This window comes from Coregonus lavaretus (genome assembly GCF_964263955.1).
Source record: "Coregonus lavaretus genome assembly, chromosome: 17".
Taxonomy (NCBI): Eukaryota; Metazoa; Chordata; class Actinopteri; order Salmoniformes; family Salmonidae; genus Coregonus; species Coregonus lavaretus.
The window spans coordinates 45674965-45700209 of record NC_140004.1 but is presented as its reverse complement, the minus strand read 5'-3'; the positions used below and the strand labels follow the sequence as shown (position 1 = coordinate 45700209).

At 43.4% G+C, this 25245-nt stretch overlaps 1 protein-coding gene across 1 annotated transcript in view; it reads left to right on the top strand.

Moving 5' to 3' along the window:
- The first annotated feature begins 9804 nt into the window (after nt 1-9804).
- LOC311144949 (BMP-2-inducible protein kinase-like) overlaps nt 9805-25245 on the top strand; it is a 65295-nt gene continuing 49854 nt past the window's right edge. The window contains exon 1 of the mRNA XM_084181138.1: nt 9805-10433. Coding sequence (XP_084037264.1) covers nt 10283-10433 — 151 coding nt within the window. The 5' untranslated portion in view covers nt 9805-10282. The remainder of the gene's footprint in view (nt 10434-25245) is intronic.

The window sequence follows — 25245 nt, the reverse complement described above, 5'->3', positions numbered from 1 at the left end:
TATCGGAGGGTCAAGAGTCACAGGGGGTCCCGTTTGTTTTGCTCCTCAAACATGGAAAGCTTAATCCGAATTTTCCGACTAGGTGAAAAATCTGTCGATGTGCCCTTGAGGACTTGTTGGCTGCTTTTCCTTCACTCTGCCGTCCGACTCATCCCAAACCATCTCAATTGGGTTGAGGTCGGGGGATTGTGGAGGCCAGGTCATCTGATGCAGCACTCCATCACTGCTTCTTGGTAAAATAGCCCTTACACAGCCTGGAGGTGTGTTGGGTCATTGTCCTGTTGAAAAACAAATGATAGTCCCACTAAGCCTAAACCAGATGGGATGGCGTATTGTTGCAGAATGCTGTGGTAGCCATGCTGGTAAAGTGTGCCTTGAATTCTAAATAAATCACAGACCGTGTCACCAGCAAAGCACCCCCACACCATAACACCTCCTCCTCCATGCTTTACGGTGGGAAATGCACATGCGGAAATCATCCGTCCACCCACACCGCGTCTCACAAAGACACGGCGGTTGGAACCAAAAATCTCAAATTTGGACTCCAGACCAAAGGACAAATTTCCACCGGTCTAATTTCCATTGCTCGTGTTTCTTGGCCCAAGCAAGTCTCTTCTTCTTATTGGTGTCCTTTAGTAGTGTTTTCTTTGCAGCAATTCGACCATGAAGGCCTGATTCACACAGTCCCCTCTGAACAATTGATGTTGAGATGTGTTTGTACTTCATGATTCCATATGTGTTATTTCATAGTGTTGATGTCTTCACTATTATTCTACAATGTAAAAAATAGTAAAAATAAAGAAAAACTCTTGAATGAGTAGGTGTTCTAAAACTTTTGACCGGTAGTGTAAATATCATCTTTATTCAATACAAAAATCTGATATGTAACTTTTGACTTTTGAAATGAGGTGTGAAACATGGTGTCAGGTGTGAAATAGTATACATTGACTGTTTTGTTCTGTTGTTGACTTGGATTATTAGGGTGGGCCCTGAGTAGTTTCAACACACGACACATCCTGGGTAGTGTAAAACAATGTAAACAAAGGATAGAGTAAACAAAAACACAGTGGAAACAAATTGCTCAGGCAGTATATTTCATTTGCTGAGCGCTAGCTCATGCTAATTAGCTTAGCCCCCTAATGTTAAGGGATAGCTAGCCGCTAGCTCTGGCTGGGGACCTAATAATGCTAAGGGCTAGCTAGTCGCTAGCTCTGGCTGGGGACCCAGTAATACTAAGGGCTAGCTAGCCGCTAGCTCTGGCTGGGGACCCAGTAATGCTAAGGGATAGCTAGCCGTTAGCTCTGGCTGGGGACCCAATAATGCTAAGGGCTAGCTAGCCATTAGCTCTGGCTGGGGACCCAGTAATGCCAAGGGCTAGCTAGCCACTAGCTCTGGCTGGGGACCCAGTAATGCTAAGTGTTTGCTAGCCGCTAGCTCTGGCTGGGGACCCAGCGGAAGCGGTACCCTCCCTAGGTGGTCCTGGAAGTGAAGGTGTGTCCATGAGGGAAGTCCTGGGCCCTGATCGTACAGTGTTCCCTGATAGAAGTTCTGAATGAGGAGTCACTGCTGCTCTCTCCTGCTTCGACACCCTCCATGCTCACCACAGCGCACCACAGAGAACGCCCCGAACATGAGTATCCTCTCTGCCGTGTTCTCGTTATGGGGACGTGGTGGGATGTCATGTAAGATGTCCTCCTCACAGACAGGGGGCGATGTTTCGTCGCAAGTGTTGTCCAGATCCAGACGCTGCCTCTTACATGGGCTCGTTGATATAGGAGATTCGTTACGGGGGGTGTTGGAGGTTGTCGAAGACATGGTTCCCTCACCATAATCAGCTTCTAAGAGAGAGAGAGAGCGAGAGAGAGAACATTTGGTTTCAATTTGGTTGCAAGGGGGAGCTGCTAACAAGGCAGAGGTCCCGAGTTCGCGCCAGGTATGGGCCGAATCTGGAGGATGTGGTACTCGCTAAGCAAGCAGCATGACGTCCTTTATACAAGCATGGTCCGTTTTACATTGGCCAACATAGCAGCCACGGTAACAGCAATCTCAGGACAGCTGGAGAAACAGGCAGACTACAGTATGGCTACCCACCCACTAGCAGGGGAGTTTTCCCAGATGGGGATTGGTCTTCCATTGACTGGGGGAGTCATTAACAGATGGCGATTGGCAGTGGCGATTTTAGCATGTAAATCTTGGTGGGGCAAACACATTTTTTTAAAATTGTAGATGCATGCCAGCAAAGCCACTACACAACACAACACAAAACAATACATTAATTGCACTATAACGGTGACAAACGGTGCCCACAAACTGTTAGGGCCTACATAAAGCTGTCCCAACCGCAGAGCTTTCTTTTCAGCATCATGGAGTGAATCCTTACCACTGCTACACCTGGCTATCAGCGGAGCCTTGTCTGGCAGCGAAACAGTTCATTCGGCCTCATTTACTGCCTTTTAAAAAAACATAGCTGATATGGCTGACTTGCTTAAACAAATGTGGTTTCTACTGACAATTGAGATGTACAAACTATGGCATAAGGGAACGACGAGCGGATAAGAGGCAATCCGTCATTTGATTAAGACATTAATGAGCGAGCTAGAACGGAGGTAGTCAATATAACTATTTGTTTAGCACTTTTGAAATGTACAGCGACAGAATTCAGAACATGGGCCGTTCTTACAGTGTTCTCCCTGTACACCAAGTCAGAACCGTAGGATAAATAAAGGGGGCATATAAGCAGACAATGAAAGCTCTTACAATATTCGATGATTACATTTCTCTAAAACAGGCTATACGCTACATGTGCACCACCAAGTCAGAACAGTAGGCTAAATTATGATGGGGAAAGGGACCAAATTATTAGGGTGAGGCACATGGGCTACTAACAGCTTACTACACAACATACACTTAGTATTACTTTCTTAGCTACAGTATACATATCTCCCTGGCATATTACATCATTTATGCAGCAGCATACAAGGCATTTTTGGACTCACCTTGTTGTGCTCACTTGAACAGGAAGGTGGGCAAATGTTGTCATCAAACTTTGTCATCAAAGTCTGGCATTCTCTGGATTTATAGTGATTTCAAGACAACTGGGAACTCTGGGAAAAAAAACAAGGTCAAATCATGACGTTAGTGATCTTCAGGTCGGAGCTCTAGAAAGAGGCCAGAGTTCCCGACTTGGAATTCCGAGTTGGATGACTGTTCAAAACTGATTTTCCCAGTTGAAGCTCGTTTTTTTTCCCGAGGTCCCAGTTGTCTTGAACTCACTGAAGTCTGAGATTTTCCAGTTACGAGTTTCCAGTTGTTTTGAACGCGGCAGAAGTCATGCTGGATTGACAGCATGTCCAATGTATTCAACCTTTCCTGGCCCATTGTGTTGCATGTGAATGTTTATCCTTTTAAACCTGTAAAAGAGACCCTTAAACCCAGACTTGGACCACACACCCTCTCCACTGAATAGCAGGCTAGTGATTGCTTTGCAAAGCTTGCAGTTTGCCACTGATTCCTTCCAAACCACTCATTGTTGAATTTGCGATTTCCAAATTGTTGTGTAATGTTTATGTCTAATGGCCGATGAGCACCGATACATTTTATCTATAATTTATCTTCATATGACAAGGATTGAAAAGGATTTGCCAGTAGATTGTTGACTTGATTCATGATGATGACTGCTAGCTAAGATTTTGAAAGTATGATGTTGACATGATCAGCCCAATCAAAGCTACTGTAGATATAACGTGATTTAACGTCATTTTATCTGTGGCCAATGACCTTGAGCCTTCTTGGATGGGCACGTCTAATTTAAATCTATGGCAGCTCCCAAGGGGTTTGAATTTCCGAGCTCTCCTCATAGATTTTGCGGTGAGTAGTGTCCCCATGAGTGACAGAGCACTGAGCCAATCACGGTGCAACTAGAGAACATTACCAACCCCTACGCTCCGTATTTTCCACTGGCTGCCCCACCACCACAGAAAGCACTGAGCTAGGCTGAAACACCTGCATTTTGGAGCTGCCTTACTCGAGAAAGCAAAAAAGAGACCATGTTTGTATGGAGGCTTTATTAACTCAACGATTATTTTATTTTTTACATTGTTTGCAAACTGATATGTGACACGTAGTAATGCCAAAATAGCATGCAAAACAGGCAACAATTGCAAAATAATATTAATAATAATATATATGTATATTTTTTTAGGTAAACAGGTGGGGCTCAAAACAGGTTAAGACACTCACCAACAGCTAATAATGAGGTTAGAGAATGGTTAAATAGGCATAAAGAAACATGGGTTGAGGCAGGCAGAATACACATTTCAGTTTCTCACAAAGTGGACAATAGAGTATTCAATTCTATTTAATTCTATTCAATGTGTAGCCTATATGGAACGCACCCCACACCTGTAACCTGTTGCTTCCATACCTGTGCTTGTCGAGCCAGACAGCTGACATTATGAAACTGTGTGGTTCTTTTGAGTTTCTGTATCTGATAACCAATCGATCTGTAGTGGTGATACCAGTTAGACAACGGTCTGTGGGAACTCCCTGGTGCTTGGTGCGTCTCCACCCTTTACCAAACACTGAAATGTTTGAACTGGCGGTGAGTTAGAAAGGCCTCCTCGAACCCTGAGTCTGACAGTTTTCGACATTATGTTTTGCTTTCTGTGCCTCCCCGCCCGTGGTCTCCGCACAGGGGGTGCACGGTGCGGTCTCAGTTCGGTTTCCAGGTGATAAGTTGATCTTGATAGAGAACAACCGCTGTTCCTTCTCCGTTTGCAGGTTCCGTCTGCCAGTGAGCATGAATGACACCATTTTTCGGCGTTAGACTAAAAACTAACTGTCACTTGTTCGGATATATCTATCCGATGCCTCTCTCTGACAGAGTTCATTGACATCGCAGTACTCACTTGTCATTGGTGGGTTGAGGAGTTCCCTGTGATGACGTGTTTTTCCCAGGGGTGTCACCAAGGTTAAAACACCTCGCCAACAGCGAACTTTTTTGAGTCTGGGGTGTTGCCATAGCAATGGAGGCTGAGCGTGTGTGCGCACCCACTCCCCCTGTTCAACTAGGTCGGCTGTGCAACAGATAGAACAATGAGACAGATGTTTCACCAGATGAATCAGCCTATTACCAACCCTTAGTAAACTTTTGGAAAAAAATGGTGTTTGACCAGATACAATGCTATTTTACTGTAAACAAATTGATAACAACAGACTTTCAGTACACGTATAGGGAAGGGCATTCAACAAGCACGGCACTTACGCAAATGACTGAGAAATTGATGATAAAAAGATTGTGGTAGCTGTTGTGTTAGACTTCAGTGTGGCTTTTCACATTATCGATCATAGTCTGCTGATGGAAAAACGTATGTGTTATGGCTTCACACCCCCTGCTAGATTGTGGATAAAGAAATACCTGTCTAACAGAACACAGAGGGTGTTCTTTAATGGAAGCCTCTCCAACATAATCCAGGTAGAATCAGGAATTCCCCAGGGCAGCTGTCTAGGCCCCTTACTTTTTACAATCTTTACTAATGACATGCCACTGGCTTTGAGTAAAGCCAGTGTGTCTATGTACGTATATATATAGTTGATTTACCTTTATTTCAACAGGGAAGTCATACTGAGACTAAAGTCTCTTTTGCAAATGAGCCCTGCACAATACAAAAACAAACACATCAATAGGCAAGTATAGATAAACTCAAATATACACAGTATAGGCATACACATTAAGATGCAAAACACAGTCCATTAAAACAAACACTTTCTTCATTATAAAAATCCTCTGTCAGCTGTCTGAGTTGCCATAGGGACACCAACGCATCCAACCGAAACGTCTTTTTGGAGATTATTCCAAACATCGAGTGCAAGGAAGTTAAAGGCTGATTTACCTAACTCTGTAGACACCAAAGGAGCCTCCAGAGATAACCAACCCTGTGAATGGGGTTGATAACTTGTCATTTTAAATCCCTAACGGTGAAGTTAGTTAAGTTGGAAGCTTGTGGAGCAGGGCTTTGTAAAACAAAAAGAGTGTAATGATGTGATCTACATGATTTTAAAGAGGTCCAGCCAACCTTTTGGTAAAGAATGCAGTGATAAGTAATAAAACTGTTTCCTGTGATAAAACGAAGGGTGCTATGATAAATGGCATCCAGGGGTTTGATAAATATTCTCACCATAATTAAGAACACGTTGAATGCACAATCTGCTTCCTACTGACTAGAGAGAGGTAAGATCTGTTTCTGTAAATAAACATTTTTTTTAAACGATATATAGTATTTTACTTTTTCTGCGGTCACAGTCATTTGGAGGTTGGTGATTGGTTGATTGCATATGGGCCTAAACGAGGCCTATGGCATTTTCTTCCTCTTTTCTTGTCAGTTTGAACAACTTCATTCTATGTCCAGCAGGTGGCCACATTGTCTTAGAAGAACCTGTACAAGCAAATCAAGCTCTTTTCAGGGAGCGGGAGGGAGGGGGGGTCTTTCATTGGTGTCCTTCAACTAGCTATTGCTCCTCTGCCTACCACTGCCAATGGACTATTGAGTGAGAGAGAGAGAGAGAGAGAGAGAGAGAGGTCCGATTCTGCCATTAGGGAAGTGCAGGTAGAAAAATCTATGCTGCTCATTTACTGCAGCCTTGGGGGGGGGGGGGGTGGCAGGTAGCTTAGTGGTTAAGAGCGTTGTGCCAGTAACCGAAAGGTCGCTGAAAAATCTGTCGATGTGCCCTTGAGCAAGGCACTTAACCCTAATTGCTCCTGTAAGTCGCTCTGGATAAGAGCGTCTGCTAAATGACTAAAAATGTAAATGTAAAACGCTTATTTTCAACGTCTTATGTGCTGACAGGGAAGTAGTTTACGTTAGGTATTGTAATGGTTACAGTCAGACTTGAATATCTTCTAAAAGGTAACCTATTATTACCTGGTGGTTAGCTGTTATAGCCTACTAGCCAATTAAATACAATTCCAGATTTTGAACTATTTTATTGAAATGATGAGAGAAGTGCAAAAAAAACAAGTAGACCTCCACTGCCTGAAGGGAGTGGTTGCTGCCAGCAGGAAACATCAACCTCTGTCCAAAGCCCTTTCTTTAATGATATTACCAATGTAGCCTGCTTGGAGAAGCAAGGTGAAATAGCGTCATGGAATCTGGACTTCAATAACGGAAGGTTACCTCATCCTTTGAACGACTGTAGTGCATAGTCATATTCAAGTATACATTACTTACATTTCCATAGATTGCCATAGATTACCTAAAATGATGGTAAACTTTGGTAAATTACCTGTAGTTTTGCAACCCTAGCTTTGGCCAACATTGTCTGTGAGCAAGATTTGACAATAATATGGTGCAGTCATTCAATGTTCTGGAGGAGAAGTACCCTCCGATGCCGCTAGCACTTTTCTGCAACCCACTGAGCTATTAAAAGCACACACGTTAATATACAACTAACGACTACTAGGCCTATCATATTCCCAATTCTCAGATGTCTAAAGCAGCAGTCTCCAACCATTCCTATATGGTCAAACTGCTCTCTCCCGGTTCTACCGTACTCTACTGTTATTGCACGGTGTACCGGCCGTGGCTGTCACACTCTTTTAAAAAATGCTACATTCCTCAACAAGCCGATGAGAGCGCTAGTCCTTTGTAGCTCAGGCGGTAGAGCATGGTGCCTATAATGACAGGGTAGTGGGTTCGATTCCTGGGACCAACCATGCATGACCGTAAAATCGCTTTGGATTAAAAAAAATATATATAAAAGTATCTGCTAAAAGAAGATATTATATTAGTGTGATGAGTAGAGTTGGTCAGGTGCACACAAGGACACACTAGTTAGTGCTTATTGAGGTGGAGGAGGGCCTAAAGGAAGAGAGACAGATCCTCATTAGAGCCATGTAATCACCCAGCATCCTTCACTCCTCTCCATCAGGTGGAGAAGACCTGCTAACCCACATCTCTATCCTCACACATACAAAGCTCCCTCCCTCCCTCCCTCCCCCATCCCTGTCACACCAGAGTGTGTGTGTGTATTCTAGAGCAAGTACGCCGTTAAGTGGATTGTTATTGTATCCATTCCCCTAATACCATTCTCTCTGGTTTAGTAGGACCATGACATACATAGACAGCTTCCCTTTCGTCCTATAGCCCAGTAGTACCCTAAAACGGCAACAGGTGGCAGCATAGCGTTCCAAAACGCAGAACAATAACTGTCTCAATAGACAGAGAGACTCTAAGACCCTATATGTGGGTGGTGGGCCTGGTGTGGAACGGGATCCCTCCTCCGTGTCCAGACATGGTAGAGGAGTCTAGTTACCTCCTCCTCGCTTCTTCTTACGTAATCTACACTACCGGTCAAAAGTTTGGTCACACCTACTCATTCATTTACATTTACATTTTAGTCATTTAGCAGACGTTCTTATCCAGAGCGACTTACAGTTAGTGAGTGCATACATTTTTCAGATAATTCAAGGGTTTTTCTTTATTTTTACATTGTAGAATAATAGTGAAGACATCAAAACTATGAAATAACACATATGGAATCATGTAGTAACCAAAAACGTGTTAAACAAATCAAAATACAATTTATATTTGAGATTCTTCAAATAGCCACCCTTTGCCTTGATGACAGCTTTGCACACTCAGGCATTCATGGTCGATTTTTTTTATTTTAAAACGGCATTGTTGGTTGAGGGCTTGTAAGCAAGCATTTAACGGTAAAGTCTACACCTGTTGTTTTCCGAGCATGTGACAAATAACCTTTTATTTGATTTTTTGTAACGTCAACGAGAGTCAATGGCTGCGTTAAGACAGGTAGCCCAATTATTTTTTCCACTAATTGGCCTTTACCAATCACATCAGATCTTTTCCCAGCATATCTTTTTTCAGAGCTGATCTGGTCAAAATACCAATTAGTGAGATTTTTTTATTTTAGAATTGGGCTGCCTGTTTTACCCCAGCCAATGAGAGTCCTGCCAAGTCACTTCCTCAAAACAAGGAAAACCCCTTATTCTCATGTGATTTGGACGGGCATGAGGTAACCATTTGAAAACCAGTTTGCTTTGTTGTCTGTCCAGTTGTACTGATAGAATCACAAAATCTGACATTGTATTGAAGGAATCAGACAAAACATTTGTTAAATAAGATGAGAAAGGCATGTTTCAAACGCATAGCCTAATTGTTTGAATAGCCTACACGCTGAACAGGTACACATTTTCTCAATGAGGATCACTATCTACTTGATAAGAAATATTGTAAATCCCAAATCAACCATTTCTCACTCCTTTTGAAGCTGTTTTGTGTGTTTCTCCCTCAACCTAACAGAGGAAAGGTGAGACGGCGCACAGACTGTCATTCACGCCGCCCCATCATAGAAGCGCTCCTTACACCACCAATCATAACAATAGGAGGGGACGGACAACGCTGGGTTAGGTTGTCAACTGTCTGATTGGGAAATAACAAACCAAACCACACATTAGTGCTGCTGAGAGTCAAGAGAGAGTTCGCCGTTTCACCGAGGGGTTGGGACGAAGACACGAGGCCAGCCACAATAAACTGAATCGCACTGTTGCGGTCTTAGCTGTTTTGATAGAAGCTAGTGAAGCCAGTCAGCGATCCATCTAGCTAGCGAACCGCCAACCTTATTGGGAAGTGCCGTGCAGAAGTCGGGGGTTGAGATAGCGATAAAAGAAAGGAGGGGTGTTCCTTCGACAATCGTCTGACAAAGGAGCAGTCAGACAGATTGCTGCTACTACTACTAGACGAGACGAAACCGCAGACCGTGTTCAACACCGGTACCGTGCCATATCATGCCTTCTAGCACTCATTGTTGTTGAAGCGTCTGCTAACTGTCTGTAGAGTCTCGGGTGTAGCAACGCCTGCATGTATGCTAGCTAGTTAGCCACAGTAGCTAGCTAGCTGAATCATTACATTGGATCTGACGTTAGCTAGCAGCGTGGAGCTACTGTCACGTTATCTCGCTTCAACGTCGAAGACAAAAAAAAACTAGCACATTTGTTGTCAACTCGGAGGGAAAGCTGTTAACCAGATAACTAACCGAGCGAGTTAGTGAAGAGCAACATTTCCTCTGTTGATAGCTACGCCTTGCTGTGTCATGACATTCAAGTGTAAGTGAAGTCCTTCCGAAGAGTATGCAGGACAGGAAACGATTCGGGATAAGTATATAGCCAGAGGACATTTTTTAATCTTACATTGATTGAAGTTCGTATCGACTGTATCGGCTGCCCAAAAGGACTGCATTTGGAGGTCAGTGTCAAAAGGAAGCCAGAATGAAGAAGTTCTCCCGAATGCCGAAGTCTGAGAGTGTCGGGCTGGGAGGCGGCTCCGGGTCAGGCTCAAGCTCTGGACTCAGCAACTATTTCGGGAAAGTGTTCGCTGTGGGCCGGTTTCAAGTCACCGTGGAAGAACTCATAGCGGAAGGTATGTCTCAATAGGACTATGTATGTGACGTTAGGCTACTGCACATACAGTGCATGCATTGCATAACACACACACAGTAAATACACATCACCTCCTTCCACTGGCTGTTATTATTCAGTATGGGTGGACGTTGATTATTTCACCCGAAGGGATTCAGATTTAAACATCCGCCCCTTTCACGGAGAATTGGGCCTAAACAGTACAGTATGTCAGAATTATAGTAGGGCCTAAACAGTTCAAAATGTCAGCGGCATGTTTGTTCTACATAGTATATTTGCATCTGCAACTTTCCACACTGTTTGCCTACTGAACACGCCCATGTACTGTCTCTCTCTGCATCTCGATAGTCCTCACTTGACATGGAAAAGGCCCATGGCCTGCTGAATGACCCGTCACCAGCTCACTAACTAACTCTGTTGAGGTAGCATCTAACTAACATGTCAAACTCATTCCATGGAGGGGCAAGTGTCTGCGGGTTTCAGCTCCTCCCTTGTACTTGATTGATTGAATTAAGGTCACTCATTATTAACGAACTCCCCTCACCTGGTTGTCTAGGGCTTAATTGAAAGAAGAAACCAAAAACCCACAGACTCTGGGCCCTCCACCCCTGATCTAGCCTATCGGCTGCTCCCTGAGGATACAGGTGTCCTGATCTCACATGTCAACAAGTCACTAACAAGCCACCTAACCTGTTTTACCACTCCTGATTTTAAAACAACAGCTGTCTGTGCACAGGAAAGTAGGCTGTGTGTGTCAGTCTCCCTCTCAAAGCGGATACAAAGTCCCTCCCTTTACCACCCTTTTCCAGTGAGCTTTGAGAGGGAGGTGGGAATTTATTAGGCCAAAACAAGGACCTAGGAAGCAAGGATGACTGCTAGTAACATTTTCAGATGCAGTCCATGGTCTGGAAGTACCCCACCATGCATGCAGAGGTAGGGAAGTGAGGACAGAATGAGGAAGCTCATTTATTTTCCTCTGAGGGCAAAACACTGACTGCCTTCCCTTCCCAAGGCCTGTCATGCACTCCCACCATTAACACACACACACACACACACTGACTGACTGCAGTACACAGTCATGATTGTGGTCCTCTGTAGCTCAATTGGTAGAGCATGGCGCTTGTAACGCCAGGGTAGTGGGTTCGATCCCCGGGACCACCCATACGTAAAAATGTATGCACACATGACTGTAAGTCGCTTTGGATAAAAGCGTCTGCTAAATGGCTTATTATTATTATTATTATGATGCCTGATTCCGTTTAGTTAATTTTTTCTCCCATATTCAATTTTATCTGTTTTAGTTTTTTCCAGGTTCCCGTTATTACATTTTTCGTTTTTTGAATATTGTTAAATTCGGTTTTAATGTCTGTATTCCGTGATTCCGTCAGCAGATTTTATAGGGCCCTACATTCCTCTTAAAGAGCTCAGTAGCCTAACGATCCTTCTCTATAGGAGAATAGAGCTGAAACCAAATTGTATTTGAAGTATGGCTGAATGAAGATTCTTTACACTGGCACCCACAGACAGTGATGATTTGGAAAGGCACACAACTGTCTATAAAAGGTCCCACAGTTGACAGTGCAGGTCTAAGGAATTGTCCGTAGAGCTCAGAGACAGGATTGTGTCGAGGCACAGATCTGGGGAAGGGTACCAAAACATGTCTGCAGCATTGAAGGTCCCCAAGAATACAGTGGCCTCCATCATTCTTAAATGGAAGAAGTTTGGAACCACCAAAACTCTTCCTAGAGCTGGCCGCCCGGTCAAACTGAGCAATCGGGGGAGAAGAGCCTTGGTCAGGGAGGTGACCAAGAACCCGATGGTCACTGGCAGAGCTCTAGAGTTCCTCTGTGGAGAAGGACTCTCAGACCATGAGAAACAAGATTCTCTGGTTGGTCTGATGAAACCAAGATTGAACTCTTTGGCCTGAATGTCAAGCGTCACATCTGTAGGAAACCTGGCACCATCCCTACGGTGAAGCATGGTGGTGGGAGCATCATGCTGTGGGGATGTTTTTCAGCAGCAGGGACTGGGAGACTAGTCAGGATCGAGGAAAATATGAACGGAGCAAAGTACAGAGAGATTCTTGATGAAAACCTGCTCCAGAGCGCTCAGGACCTCAGACTAGGGCGACGGTTCACCTTCCAACAGGACAACGACCCTAAGCACACAGCCAAGACAACACAGGAGTGGCTTCGGTACAAGTCTCTGAATGTCCTTGAGTGGCCCAGCCAGAGCCCGGACTTGAACCCGATCGAACATCTCTGGAGAGACCTGAAAATTGCTGTGCAGCGACGCTCCCCATCTAATCTGACAGAGCTTGAGAGGATGTGCAGAGAAGAATGGGAGAAACTCCCCAAATACAGGTGAGCCAAGCTTGTAGCGTCATACCCAAGAAGACTCGAGGCTGTAATCGCTGCCAAAGGTGCTTCAACCAAGTACTGAGTAAAGGGTCTGAATACTTATGTAAAATGTGATGTTTCCGTTTTTCTTAAATTATAAATTAGCAACATAAAAAAAAAAAAAACTGGTTTTGCTTTGTCATTATGAGGTATTGTGTGTAGATTGATGAGGGGGGGAGACAATTTTAATCAATTTTAGAATAAGGCTATAACGTAACAAAATGTGGAAAAAGTCATGGGGTCTGAATACTTTCCGAAGGCGCCGTATATAGTAGGGTGCCATTTGGAACGCAGACACTGACTCTGATGCAATTTAAGGATGATCATGATGGCGCCTCAACCCATTGGACACAAACTACACTATCCACACTATGGAAAACTACTGTAGTTGGGGTAATGGAACCCAATCATCATGATGATGGAGTTATGAATATATTCATGATCCTATTAGAATAAAACCCTACTCTTTAACAGAGGCCATGAGCCCAGTGTCACAATGTAATCATATGAAGTGACTGAAATCTTCATGATTTAAAAAGCAGAGTGTGATGGTCGGTGGTTCTGACTGCGTCCGTCCCGTAGGATGGGTGGTTAAACGTGCACCCTTCATTTCCTTCTTTCCTTCAGTAAAACCATCAAGGAAATCCTCATTCTCCGCTTGAGGAAACCACTGATCCAACACGGTAAAAACAAGGAAGTGGAAACCATGGTTTCCATCTCAACTGTATTTCCTTGATTCCTAGCGTCATCCCTTCTCGAAAAGCATTGGCAGAGAAAATCTGAGGGAAGGAACTCCGAACTGCTCCGATGTGCTTTGAGAAGGAGACGACGAGGGAAATGTGAGGAATCAAGTCAATATTTCTTCAGCATGGTAAAGGTATTGGAATGTTGCCTCAGGGTAGTCGGCGTTCCACCGAGGAGTTGAGGACACCAAGCAAGGGCAGAGACGCTCTGCTAATCTGAATGCTCTCCTCTCTCTGTCCGCCCCCCCCCTCTTAAACCCGGCCGTCCCGCTTGCAGCCTGGTGGTGTCTGTCAAAGGGTCGTTGCTGGTGTGACTTTGCTCTCTGTCTCAGGGAACAACTCAATGAATCATGGAATGTTTCTCAGAGGGAGGCTCACCTTGCCACTCCCTCTCTCTCTCTTTCTCCTGTCTTCTCTATCTCAAAGCCCAAATTAACAGAGAATGTGGTTTGGAGTTATGGCGGTACGGCAATAAATAGGCTATAATGCAAAATAATTACAATTAGTATTAACACTGGAATGATAGATGTGCAAATAGAGATACTGGGGTGTAAATGAGCAAAATTAATAACAATATGGGGATGAGGTAGTTGGGTGGGCTAATTTCAGATGGGCTGTGTACAGGTGCAGTGATCGGTAAGGTGCTCTGACAACTGATGCTTAAAGTTAGTGAGGGAGATTAAAAGTCTCCAGCTTCAGAGATTTTTGCAATTCGTTCCAGTCATTGGCAGTAGAGAACTGGAAGGAATGGCGGCCAAAGGAGGTGTTGGCTTTGGGGATGACCAGTGAGATATACCTGCTGGAGCGCATACTACGGGTGGGTGGAAGTCGTGTGAATTGTGTGAATAACCTAAGCTTCTAACCTGGGCGGTATCCTTACTTTTTGGCCATCCTTTTCAGGGCGCCAAAGCGCTAACTTATTTTGTAGAGAACTTTTCTATCGTGTTCATGGCGCTTTTAGTTGATTTGGCTTTGCTTTTGACAATTGAAAATACTCACATTTGTCGGAGTGGTCAAGTCAATGTCTTTTATTGTCCAAATGAGGATGTTTTGTATGAAGGTTCAGCAAAACATGCTATTTTTTTCAACTCTGCTCATCATTGGCCAGTGCTAAGCACCAGTCACAGCAGAGTGGTTGTATCTAGAGATGAGGAGGAACACACCCCCTGTGGTAAAATGTGGCACCGCAGATTTGACCGGTAAATTATAGCATTTTAAATTACTGGACATTTGAGAAATTTACCGGACTCATATTCATTGGGTGCGTAACCTGATTAGGGCGGCGTCCGCGCTCAGAATGACAGAAATCACATATTATGATAATGATAATGATAATTCATCTTAACAGAACAGTCAACCCGAGGATGGAACGGCGTGCGTCCTTCTTAAAGAATTACGATGCGCACTTTGAAGTTGTTAGAATAACTGTCCACATGGCCAGTAATGAACAGCTAAATCACTAGCCTATGTCAATCTACCAGTAGAAAAGTTGACCTATTCTATAGGTCAGCTTGTCGGTCTGAGCGAGAAAGAAATGGCCTATTCCGAACAGACACTGGGACAGTTGTGGGTCGATAGATCCCAAATTCATACAACTAGTAGGACTAGGCAGGTAGCTTAGTGGTTAAGAGCGTTGTGCCAGTAACCGAAAGGTCGCTGGTTCTAATCCCCGAGCCGACTAGGTGAAAAATCCGTCGATGTGCCCTTGAGCAAGGCACTTAACCCTAATTGCTCCTGTAAGTCGCTCTGGATAAGAGCGTCTGCTAAATGACTAAAATGTGATACAAAAAAAACTTTCAAAAGCAATGTGGCTGATGGAACAGATCAGAACATTTAACTTAAAATGTTGATTAAACTATTATTTCTTGACATTCTAAGCACAGCAATGTGCACAAGGCATTAGTCTATGCACGAATGTTCCTTCATTAATGAAATTAGCAGGAAAACACCTTTGTCAAAAGGGCACTGCACATGCCAGCGGTTTCATGAGACGGCGATGGAAATATCTGTTAGAAATTTAGAAAGTGGGAGCTTTTAAAGATGTAATAATAATAATATGCCATTTAGCAGACGCTTTTAACCAAAGCGACTTACAGTCATGCGTACATAAACAATTTTTTTGGTGTATGGGTGGTCCCGGGGAACGAACCCACTACCTTGGCGTTACAAGCGCCGTGCTCTACCAACTGAGCTACAGAGGACCACAACAACTAACATGGGTTGCTAATATGACTAGGATTGTGCCTTTTGGCTACTGGACAATGAAATAAAGTTGATTTTGAAAACCAATAGAATATGAGTGAGAGGCGCTACTGGTTTCAGTGGCATATGAAAGTATTTTATAAAATAATTGCCTCCACGTTTCTATGGTCGGATTTGGCTAGGCTACTTTGTAGCGAGGTAAGATATGCCTCCATAATATGAAGTATATTCTCCCGAGTGGCGCAGTGGTCTAAGGCACTGCATCGCAGTGCTAGCTGTGCCACTAGAGATCCTGGTTCGAATCCAGGCTCTGTCGTAGCCGGCCGCGACCGGGAGACCCATGGGGCGGCGCACAATTTGCCCAGTGCCGTCCAGGGTAGGGGAGGGAATGGCCGGCAGGGATGCAGCTCAGTTGGTAGAGCATGGCGTTTGCAACGCCAGGGTTGTGTGTTCGATTCCCACGTGGGACCAGTATAAAAAAATATTATTAAAAAAAAAAAATATATATATACACAGTATATGTATGCACTCACTAACTGTAAGTCGCTCTGGATAAGAGCGTCTGCTAAATGACTAAAATGTAAATGTAAAATGTAAGTAAACCGTTCAGGTTTCAAACAGTAAATGATATGTTTTCTAAATGCATACTCCCTCCTCCAGGCTTCACTGCCTCCTCCAGCTCATTGCCAAGTGGTGTGTGATGCACTGAAGCCTGCCTACCGTTGCCTATGCACTTAAATGGCGAATGGGAAGCGTGCTTCAATTACCAGTTGAGAAATAAAAATAGTAGCTCTTAAAAAAAAAAAAAAAAGTTTTTAACACGTGATTGCCTTTTTTTTTTAGAATTGTTGTGCAATTATTGGGCTTTATAAAATCACGTTTCACTCCAACAGTGAGCTGTGGCAGCAGCTCTCGTGCTGTCTGACAGATTTCCCGCTCAAACTAGCGTGTGATAAATAAAATACATAACGACGAATGAAAATACACGCACCAATTTAATTCCACTAAGTTATGCAAATTGACCGATAGACAGATGAGCATGACCATTTAAAAATGTATTTACATCGACTGGTATTTCCATCAATGAAGAGGCTAAAAGTCATTATTTTGCAATGGGATTTTGTTGTGTGTGGCGAGCGGCAATTTTTATTTATCGGCTTTTCCTTTTTATTTATTTTTTTGCCAAAAGCCTGCTGTTATCGGCTAACGGAAACCCTGACATACACACTGCAGTGGTTTTATCTAGCGGCGAGCAGGAACTTAAGTAATTTCCGCTCTCCTTACACCACAGTGCTCTCCGTCTCTCTCGGATGAGGTCTGTCACTGTCTCAGAGAAGGGTACAGAAATGACAAGATGGATCTAGTCACAGGAAGTCAGCCTGCTATCTCTCTTCCTCAACCCATCCGCTATAGGTTGACTGACTCCGTGTCCTCCCTTACAGGATAACTGACTTGTGTAGGGTTCCGACTCTTGTCCTCTCACCACAGGGCAATAGCCTGAAACTCCTCTGCGTCATGACACTCACGTTATGTGATACGTAGTTGACAGTAAGTCCATAGTCAAATCAAATTTAGGCCCAATATATGAAAGTGAATTTGAAAATGGGACTGATATAGAACGGGTCGGGGTGGGGGACAAGGTTCTTTTCTGGAGCCAGCCAACCCCCTCAGGCTGATTTTTGGTATTTTGGTAGCAGACTGTCTGAGTGAGTAAGCCGGTATGACCTGTGTCCCAAATTTGCACAGGGCCCAAGTAGTGGTCAAAAGTAGTTCACTATATAGACCGTCTGATCGCCTTCTCCAATACCTACCAACAACAGGCATCAGGTTTCTGTTCCTCCCTTCCTTAAAGCAACCAGACAGACAAGCTAGCCTACATCTGTTTACGTAACAGTGTTGGGCTTGCTTTACGTGTGTGTGTGTAGGGTCGCACTTGAGCCCGGTAAAGGTCTTCTCCGTGTTTTAACGTCCGTTGTTCCCTGCTTGCATGGATGAAGTTGGGGCTTGTGGTGCTCATTTGAATGAATTTCCTGTCTTTTTGGAGCCATTAAAATAACATCAAATTGATCAGAAATACAGTGTAGACATTGTTAATGTTGTAAATGGCTATTGTTGCTGGAAACGGCTGATTAAAAAAAAAAAAAAGGAATATCTACATAGGCGTACAGAGACCCATTATCAGCAACCATCAGCCCTGTGTTCCAATGGCACGTTGTGTTTGCTAATCCAAGTTTATCATTTTAAAAGGCTAATTGATCATTAGAAAACCCTTTTGCAATTATGTTAGCACAGCTGAAAACTGTTGTGCTGATTAAAGAAGCAATAAAACTGGCCTTCTTGAGACTAGTTGAGTATCTGGAGCATCAGCAATTGTGGGTTCGATTACAGGCTCAAAATGGCCAGAAACAAAGAACTTTCTTCTGAAACTCGTTCTTGTTCTGAGAAATGAAGGCTATTCCATGTGAGAAATTGCCAAGAAACTGAAGATCTCGTACAACGCTGTGTACTACTCCCTTCACAGAACAGCGCAAACTGGCTCTAACCAGAATAGAAAGAGGAGTAGGAGGCCCCGGTGCACAACTGAGCAAGAGGACAAATACATTAGAATGTCTAGTTTGATAAACAGACGCCTCACAGGTCCTCAACTGGCAACTTCATTAAATAGTACCCGCAAAACACCAGTCTCAACGTCAACAGTGAAGAGGCGACTCCGGGATGCTGACCTTCTAGGCAGAGTTGCAAAGAAAAAGCCATATCTCAGACTGCCCATCTTTAATCTTTTCTTTTTACTGGCCAGTCTGAGAGATGGCTTTTTTTTTTTTGCAACTCTGCCTAGAAGGTCATCATGGGGCCTTGGAAAACAAAAATGAGACTTCTTAAAGCGTTTCATCTTGGACTTCTTTCTTATAAATCCAAGTAGATCCCTGTTTCAGTCTGTTTGCTTCTGTTTTTGTCCAATGAATAGGACCCATGTCATGTAAACATGGTTTCCATGCACACATCTGCTGTGGTCACAGTAAACACACGGTTCGACTATGGCTTTGTCCCAATTTGGCACCCTATTCCCTATGTAGTGCTCTGGTCTAAAGAAGTCATAAGTAGGTACACTACATAGGAAATAAATAATTCAATCTCTTTTTCTACTTATTGTTGGGTACGGGCCACTGCGGGGTTATCGACCAAGTGTTGGCCGTGGCCATTCTAGAAATGACAGAATGATGTAATCAATGCATAGAATTGTGCCATCATTGATTTTCTGTCCTGCAGATGGTAGACCTTTTTTAAGGCCTAATAAACGTTAGATGGATATTGGCTTAACTTGAATTGGAAAGGCTTCAGTTGCTCATTTTTCTTTTAGAGTTATGAACTAGTTGGTTCTGCCATCATGTTCTGTGTTAAAGTAAAACATGTAGATTCCCGCCTAAATAGACATACCCAAAAGTAAAACTTTTTCATGAGATGGCCATAAACAATAGCTAGTAATGCTGCATAGTTCTAGAAAGTTATGGAACTCACCTATCAGGCACAAATAGTAATACAGTGCATTCGGAAAGTATTCAGACCCCTTTTTCCACATTTTATGTTACAGCCTTATTCTAAAATTGATTTAAATTGTTTTTTTTCTCATCAATCTACACACAATACCCCATAATGACAAAGCAAAAACAGGTTTATAGAAATGTTTGCTAATTTATTAGAAATAAAAAACGGATATCACATTTACGGAAGAATTCAGACCCTTTTTGGAGCAGGTTTTCATCAAGGATCTCTGTGCTTTGCTCCGTTCATCTTTCCCTCAATCCTGACTCGTCTCCCAGTCACTGCCGCTGAAAAACATCCCCACAGCATGATGCTGCCACCACCATGCTTCACCGTAGTGATGCTGCCAGGTTTCCTCCAGATGTGACGGTTGGCATTCAGGTCAAGGAGTTCAATCTTTGTTTCATCAGACCAGAGAATCTTGTTTCTCATGGTCTGAGAGTCCTTTAGGTGCCTTTTGGCAAACTCCAAGCGGGCTGTCATGTGCCTTTTACTGAGGAGTGGCTTCCGTCTGGCCACTCTACCATAAAGGCCTGATTTGGTGGAGATGGTTGTCCTTCTGGAAGGTTCTCCCATCTCCACAGAGGAACTCTGGAGCTCTGTCAGAGTGACCATCTTGTTCTTGGTCACCTCCCTGACCAAGGCCCTTTTTCCCCCATTTTTTTCCACCTTTATTTAACCAGGTAAGCCAGTTGAGAACAAGTTCTCATTTACAACTGCGACCTGGCCAAGATAAAGCAAAGCAGTGCGATTAAAAACAACAACACAGAGTTACATATGGGGTAAAACAAAACATAAAGTCAAAAATACAACAGAAAATATATATACAGTGTGTGCAAATGTAGCAAGTTATGGAGGTAAGGCAATAAATAGGCCATAGTGCAAAATAATTACAGTTAGTATTAACACTGGAATGATAGATGTGCAAGAGATGATGTGTAAATTGAGATACTGGGGTGTAAATGAGCAAAATAAATAACAATATGGGGATGAGGTAGTTGGGTGGGCTAATTTCAGATGGGCTGTGTACAGGTGCAGTGATCGGTAAGGTGCTCTGACAACTGCTGCTTAAAGTTAGTGAGGGAGATAAGTGTCTCCAGCTTCAGAGATTTTTGCAGTTGGTTCCAGTCATTGGCAGCAGAGAACTGGAAGGAATGGCGGCCAAAGGAGTTGTTGGCTTTGGGGATGACCAGTGAGATATACCTGCTGGAGCGCATACTACGGGTGGGTGTTGCTATGGTGACCAATGAGCTAAGATAAGGCGGGGATTTGCCTAGCAGTGATTTATAGATGGCCTGGAGCCAGTTGGTTTGGCGACAAATATGTAGTGAGGACCAGCCAACAAGAGTGTACAGGTTACAGTGGTGGGTAGTGTATGGGGCTTTGGAGACAAAACGGATGGCACTGTGATAGACTACATCCAATTTGCTGAGTAGAGTGTTGGAGGCTATTTTGTAAATGACATCGCCGAAGTCAAGGATCGGTAGGATAGTCAGTTTTACGAGAGCATGAGTGAAGGAGGCTTTGTTGTGAAATAGGAAGCCGATTCTAGATTTAACTTTGGATTGGAGATTCTTAATGTGATTCTGGAAGGAGAGTTTACAGTCTAACCAGACACCTAGGTATTTGTAGTTGTCCACATACTCTAGGTCAGACCCGTCGAGAGTAGTAATTCTAGTCGGGTGGGCGGGTGCCAGCAGCGTTCGATTGCTCAGTTTGGCCGGGCGGTCAGCTCTAGGAAGAGTCTTGGTGGTTCCAAACTTCTTTCATTTAAGAATGATGGAGGACCTTCAATGCTGCAGAAATGTTTTGGTACCCTTCCCCAGATCTGTGCCTCGACACAATCCTGTCTTGGAGCTCTACGGACAATTCCTTCGACCTCATGGCTTGGTTTTTGCTCTGTCATGCACTGTCAACTGTGGGACCTTATATAGACAGGTGTCTGCCTTTTTCCAAATCATGTCCAATCAATTGAATTTACCACAGGTGGACTCCAATCAAGTTGTAGAAACATCTCTAGGATGATCAATGGAAACAGGATGCACCTGAGCTCAATTTCGAGTCTCATAGCAAAGGGTCTGAATACTTGTGTAAATAAGGTATTTCTGTTTTTTATTTTTTTATAAATTAGCAAAAAATTAGAAACCTGTTTTCACTTTGTCATTATGGGATATTGTGTGTCTATAGAGGGGGAAAAAATAATTCAATCAATTTTAGAATAAGGCTGTAACGTAACTGTGAAAAAAGTCAAGGGGTCTGAATACTTTCTGAATGCACTGAGGTATCCTCACTTTTGAAGACAAGCACAAGTACATAGTACAAATAGTATTAAAATATGAAAAATCACGATTTTTCCCCCTTATCAGAAGTGGGCTTGAAATTAGGGCTTGAAATTACTGAAATGCTTCTAAATATAGTTCATATCAAATTATGAATGACTTAATATAAGACTTCACCCTTCTTATGACTGTAAAATAAATATGATCATATTTAGTGATATTACAAATTTGGCTCCATTTCATATAACTGACGACAGAGCATTTTCTACCAAGCGTCCTCTGAGCAACGCAGAGACACCATTCGAATGTCTGCAAACTCTTTGCAACTTTACGCACAGTGACGTCGTTCCTCTGTGACCCAGAGAAAGTGGTTGCGTTTCAATAGCGGAGGTGTATAAAGATGGCGGCACCCCCATGCACTTACCACAAATTCCTAGTTCGCCGTATTGTACAATACTCTCCATCACTCTCTTTATTATTTATTAGGGGTGGCTGGTAGCTTAGTGGGTAAGAGCGTTGTGCCAGTAACCGAAAGGTCGCTGGTTCTAATCCCCGAGCCGACTAGGTGAAAAATCAGTCTGTGCCCTTGAGCAAGGCACTAACCCTGATTGCTCCTGTATGTCGCTCTGGATAAGAGCGTCTGCTAAATGACTAAAATGTAAAATGTTATGGTCATTAGCACAGTACACATGATCCCAATTTTTGTTCCAAGCAAATTGCTCCGGTAATTTGAAAAAGCGAAAAGGTAGAGTGTGCTGATTTATTGTTAAAACATATCGTTATATCTGAGTTCTGCCATCTTTTCCACATACGCCATTCTGCGAAATTATTTAGTAGTTTTTTTTTCATGTTGTGAGCTCTAAATCTGGCTGAGAATACCACAGTGAGATGAAACCGCCGTTGCTGGATTCACTAGACTGTCCCCTTTAATATGCCGTCTCCCAGGCTCCGTCGCTCACAGGCAGAGGAAACCAATTATTTGTCAGGATTGGCCAGAAAATGTGACACGTCACTCCCTATGCAAATGTGGAGTGTGAAATCTGACACCAAGCAGACAGATGGGGCTTTCTGGCACTAGAAGGCACTGGACCATGTGACGTTCAGAGAGTACTTTGTACACCAAAATGTTGGTTGGAACTGGTCCAGATCTGCTCAAACAATTTTTATTTTTATTTATTTTTTTGTCATTTAGCAGTTAGTGAGTACATACATTTTTCATACTGGCCCCCCGTGGGAAACGAACCCACAACCCTGGCGTTGCAAGTGCCATGCTCTACCAACTGACCTACACGGGGCCTAAGAGGTAACATCAACAACAACTAAGACCTGAAAGTCAAAAAAAAAAAAAGCATACAGTTATGAGACAGTCGTAAGATTGGGGTGTATTGAATTGATTGTCATTATTAATGAGACTAACCGTGGGTAAAATGCCGCCTGTATCCCATCCATCTACATTGTTAGCATACTGTAACTGGTAATGAATGGGTGGATTGTGGCTCCTTTGTCCTTCTCTAGCACCCTATAAAGAATGCTGCTCGTACGATGCAGCTCTCTCTCTCTGGGTCCCGTGACGGAGCTGTCTATCCTTTGTGCTTGATCATTCAACCCTTTTCTATCCATCTCTCTCATCATTGCCTCTTTGTGTTATTCCAAATTAATTATTTTCCAACCAACCAACTTATTTACTGCATCCCAAATGGCAAGCTATTCCCTACATAGTGCGCTACTTTTGACCGAAGCACTATGGGCCGTGGGACGCGTCTCGTTATCCATCCAATCGGGGTTTGGGTGGGCGTTGGGCCAAGTGAACTTTTGCCAAGTGACAAAAAGAGAAAAGATAGCTGGAGCTGGTGCTGTTGTGGATTAATTGATTTGCACAGAATAGTGTTTTTGATAATTGCAGGCGAAAAAAAATGAGATGCCTCAAACGTTCTCAGTGTTGGTCTGTCTGGTTAACCAGGAGAGTCTGTGGCCGTAATCCTTCACATGTGCTCCGTTACGATGCCTAAAACCTGTGTTGAATTAAAAATAATCCTGTAGCAACAGGAAATGTGGATTATAATTAATGGACATTTTTGTAGGGGTTGATACATTTTTAGTTAGGGCAAATAGTGTGAAATTTTAAAGTGGAAATTACAAATTTCAGAAGCCTTTTTTAAACCTCAAATACACTAAAAGTGTGCATTTCCTGCTGTGCAGGACATTAACTGCAACAACAGTGCGATCAAATGTAAGATTCTACATCTGTATATATGTTGTGCTAAGTTTGCCATAGCTGACTTAACTAGCCTACATGTTTAGTGGAAAGTGTTGCTCTGAAGTGGAAGTCATGCTGCGAACAGACATCTTTGTCGAGTCTAATGAATTGAGCGTTTTTAAAAGGAAACGGCCACATTGTTCCACTGACGAGTGAGAACAGACAGACAGGCTGGATCCCAATTTACACCCTATTCCCTAGATAATGCACTACCTTTCACCAGACCCCTTTGGCCCTGGTCAAAAGTAGTGCTCCACTTTTATATAGGGAATAGGGTGCCGTTTGGGATGCAAATGTCTTTTATTTTCTCCAAAGCCAGAGTAGTTTATTTATCCTTGGGCTGACCCCCTATTTAGTTGACTGGGGATTGTTTGGTCGATAGGCTGTGTTGGTCGACAGATTTTTATTTTTTTTATTTTGTCGAGCGGTCGCAAATTGATAAATCTTCATGGCACACGAGACACTTGAATGATTCGCGCCTGTCTCCGTGGACAGTCCGTCACTAACATGCTGACTAGACCGGGTGCACACGTGCATGTTGATTTTTGCCCAGACGCAATCAGGTCACGCAGGTTGAAATATCAAAACGAACTCTGAACCAACTATATTAATTTGGGGACAGGTCGAAAATAATTAAACATTCATGGCAATTTAGCTAGCTAGCTAGCTGTTGCTTGCTAATTTGTCCTGGGATATAAACATTGGGTTGTTATTTTACCTGAAATGTACAAGGTCCTCTACTCCAACAATTAATCCCCAGATAAAAGGGTAAACCGAGTTAGTTCCTAGTAGCCTTCCACAAGCTTCCCACAATAAGTTGGGTGAATCTTGGCCCATTCCTTCTGACAGAGCTGGTGTAACTGAGTCAGGTTTGTAGGCCTCCTTGCTCGCACACGCTTTTTCAGTTCTGCCCACACATTTTCTATAGGATTGAGGTCCGGGCTTTGTGATGGCCACTCCAATACCTTGACTTTGTTGTTCTTAAGCCATTTTGCCACAACTTTGGAAGTATGCTTGGGGTCAATGTCCATTTGGAAGACCCATTTGCGACCAAGCTTTAACTTCCTGACTGATGTCTTGAGATGTTGCTTCAATATATCCACCTAATCTTCCTTCCTCATTATGCCATCTATTTTGTGAAGTGCACCAGTCCCTCCTGCAGCAAAGCGACGGTCATTATGGCCAAACAGTTATATTTTTGTTTCATCAGACCAGAGGGGACATTTCTCCAAAAAGTACGATCTTTGTCCCCATGTGCAGTTGCAAACCGTAGTCTGGCGTTTTTGTGGCGGTTTTGGAGCAGTGGCGTCTTCCTTGCTGAGCGGCCTTTCAGGTTATGTCGCTATAGGACTCGTTTTACTGTGGATATAGATACTTTTGTACCTGTTTCCTT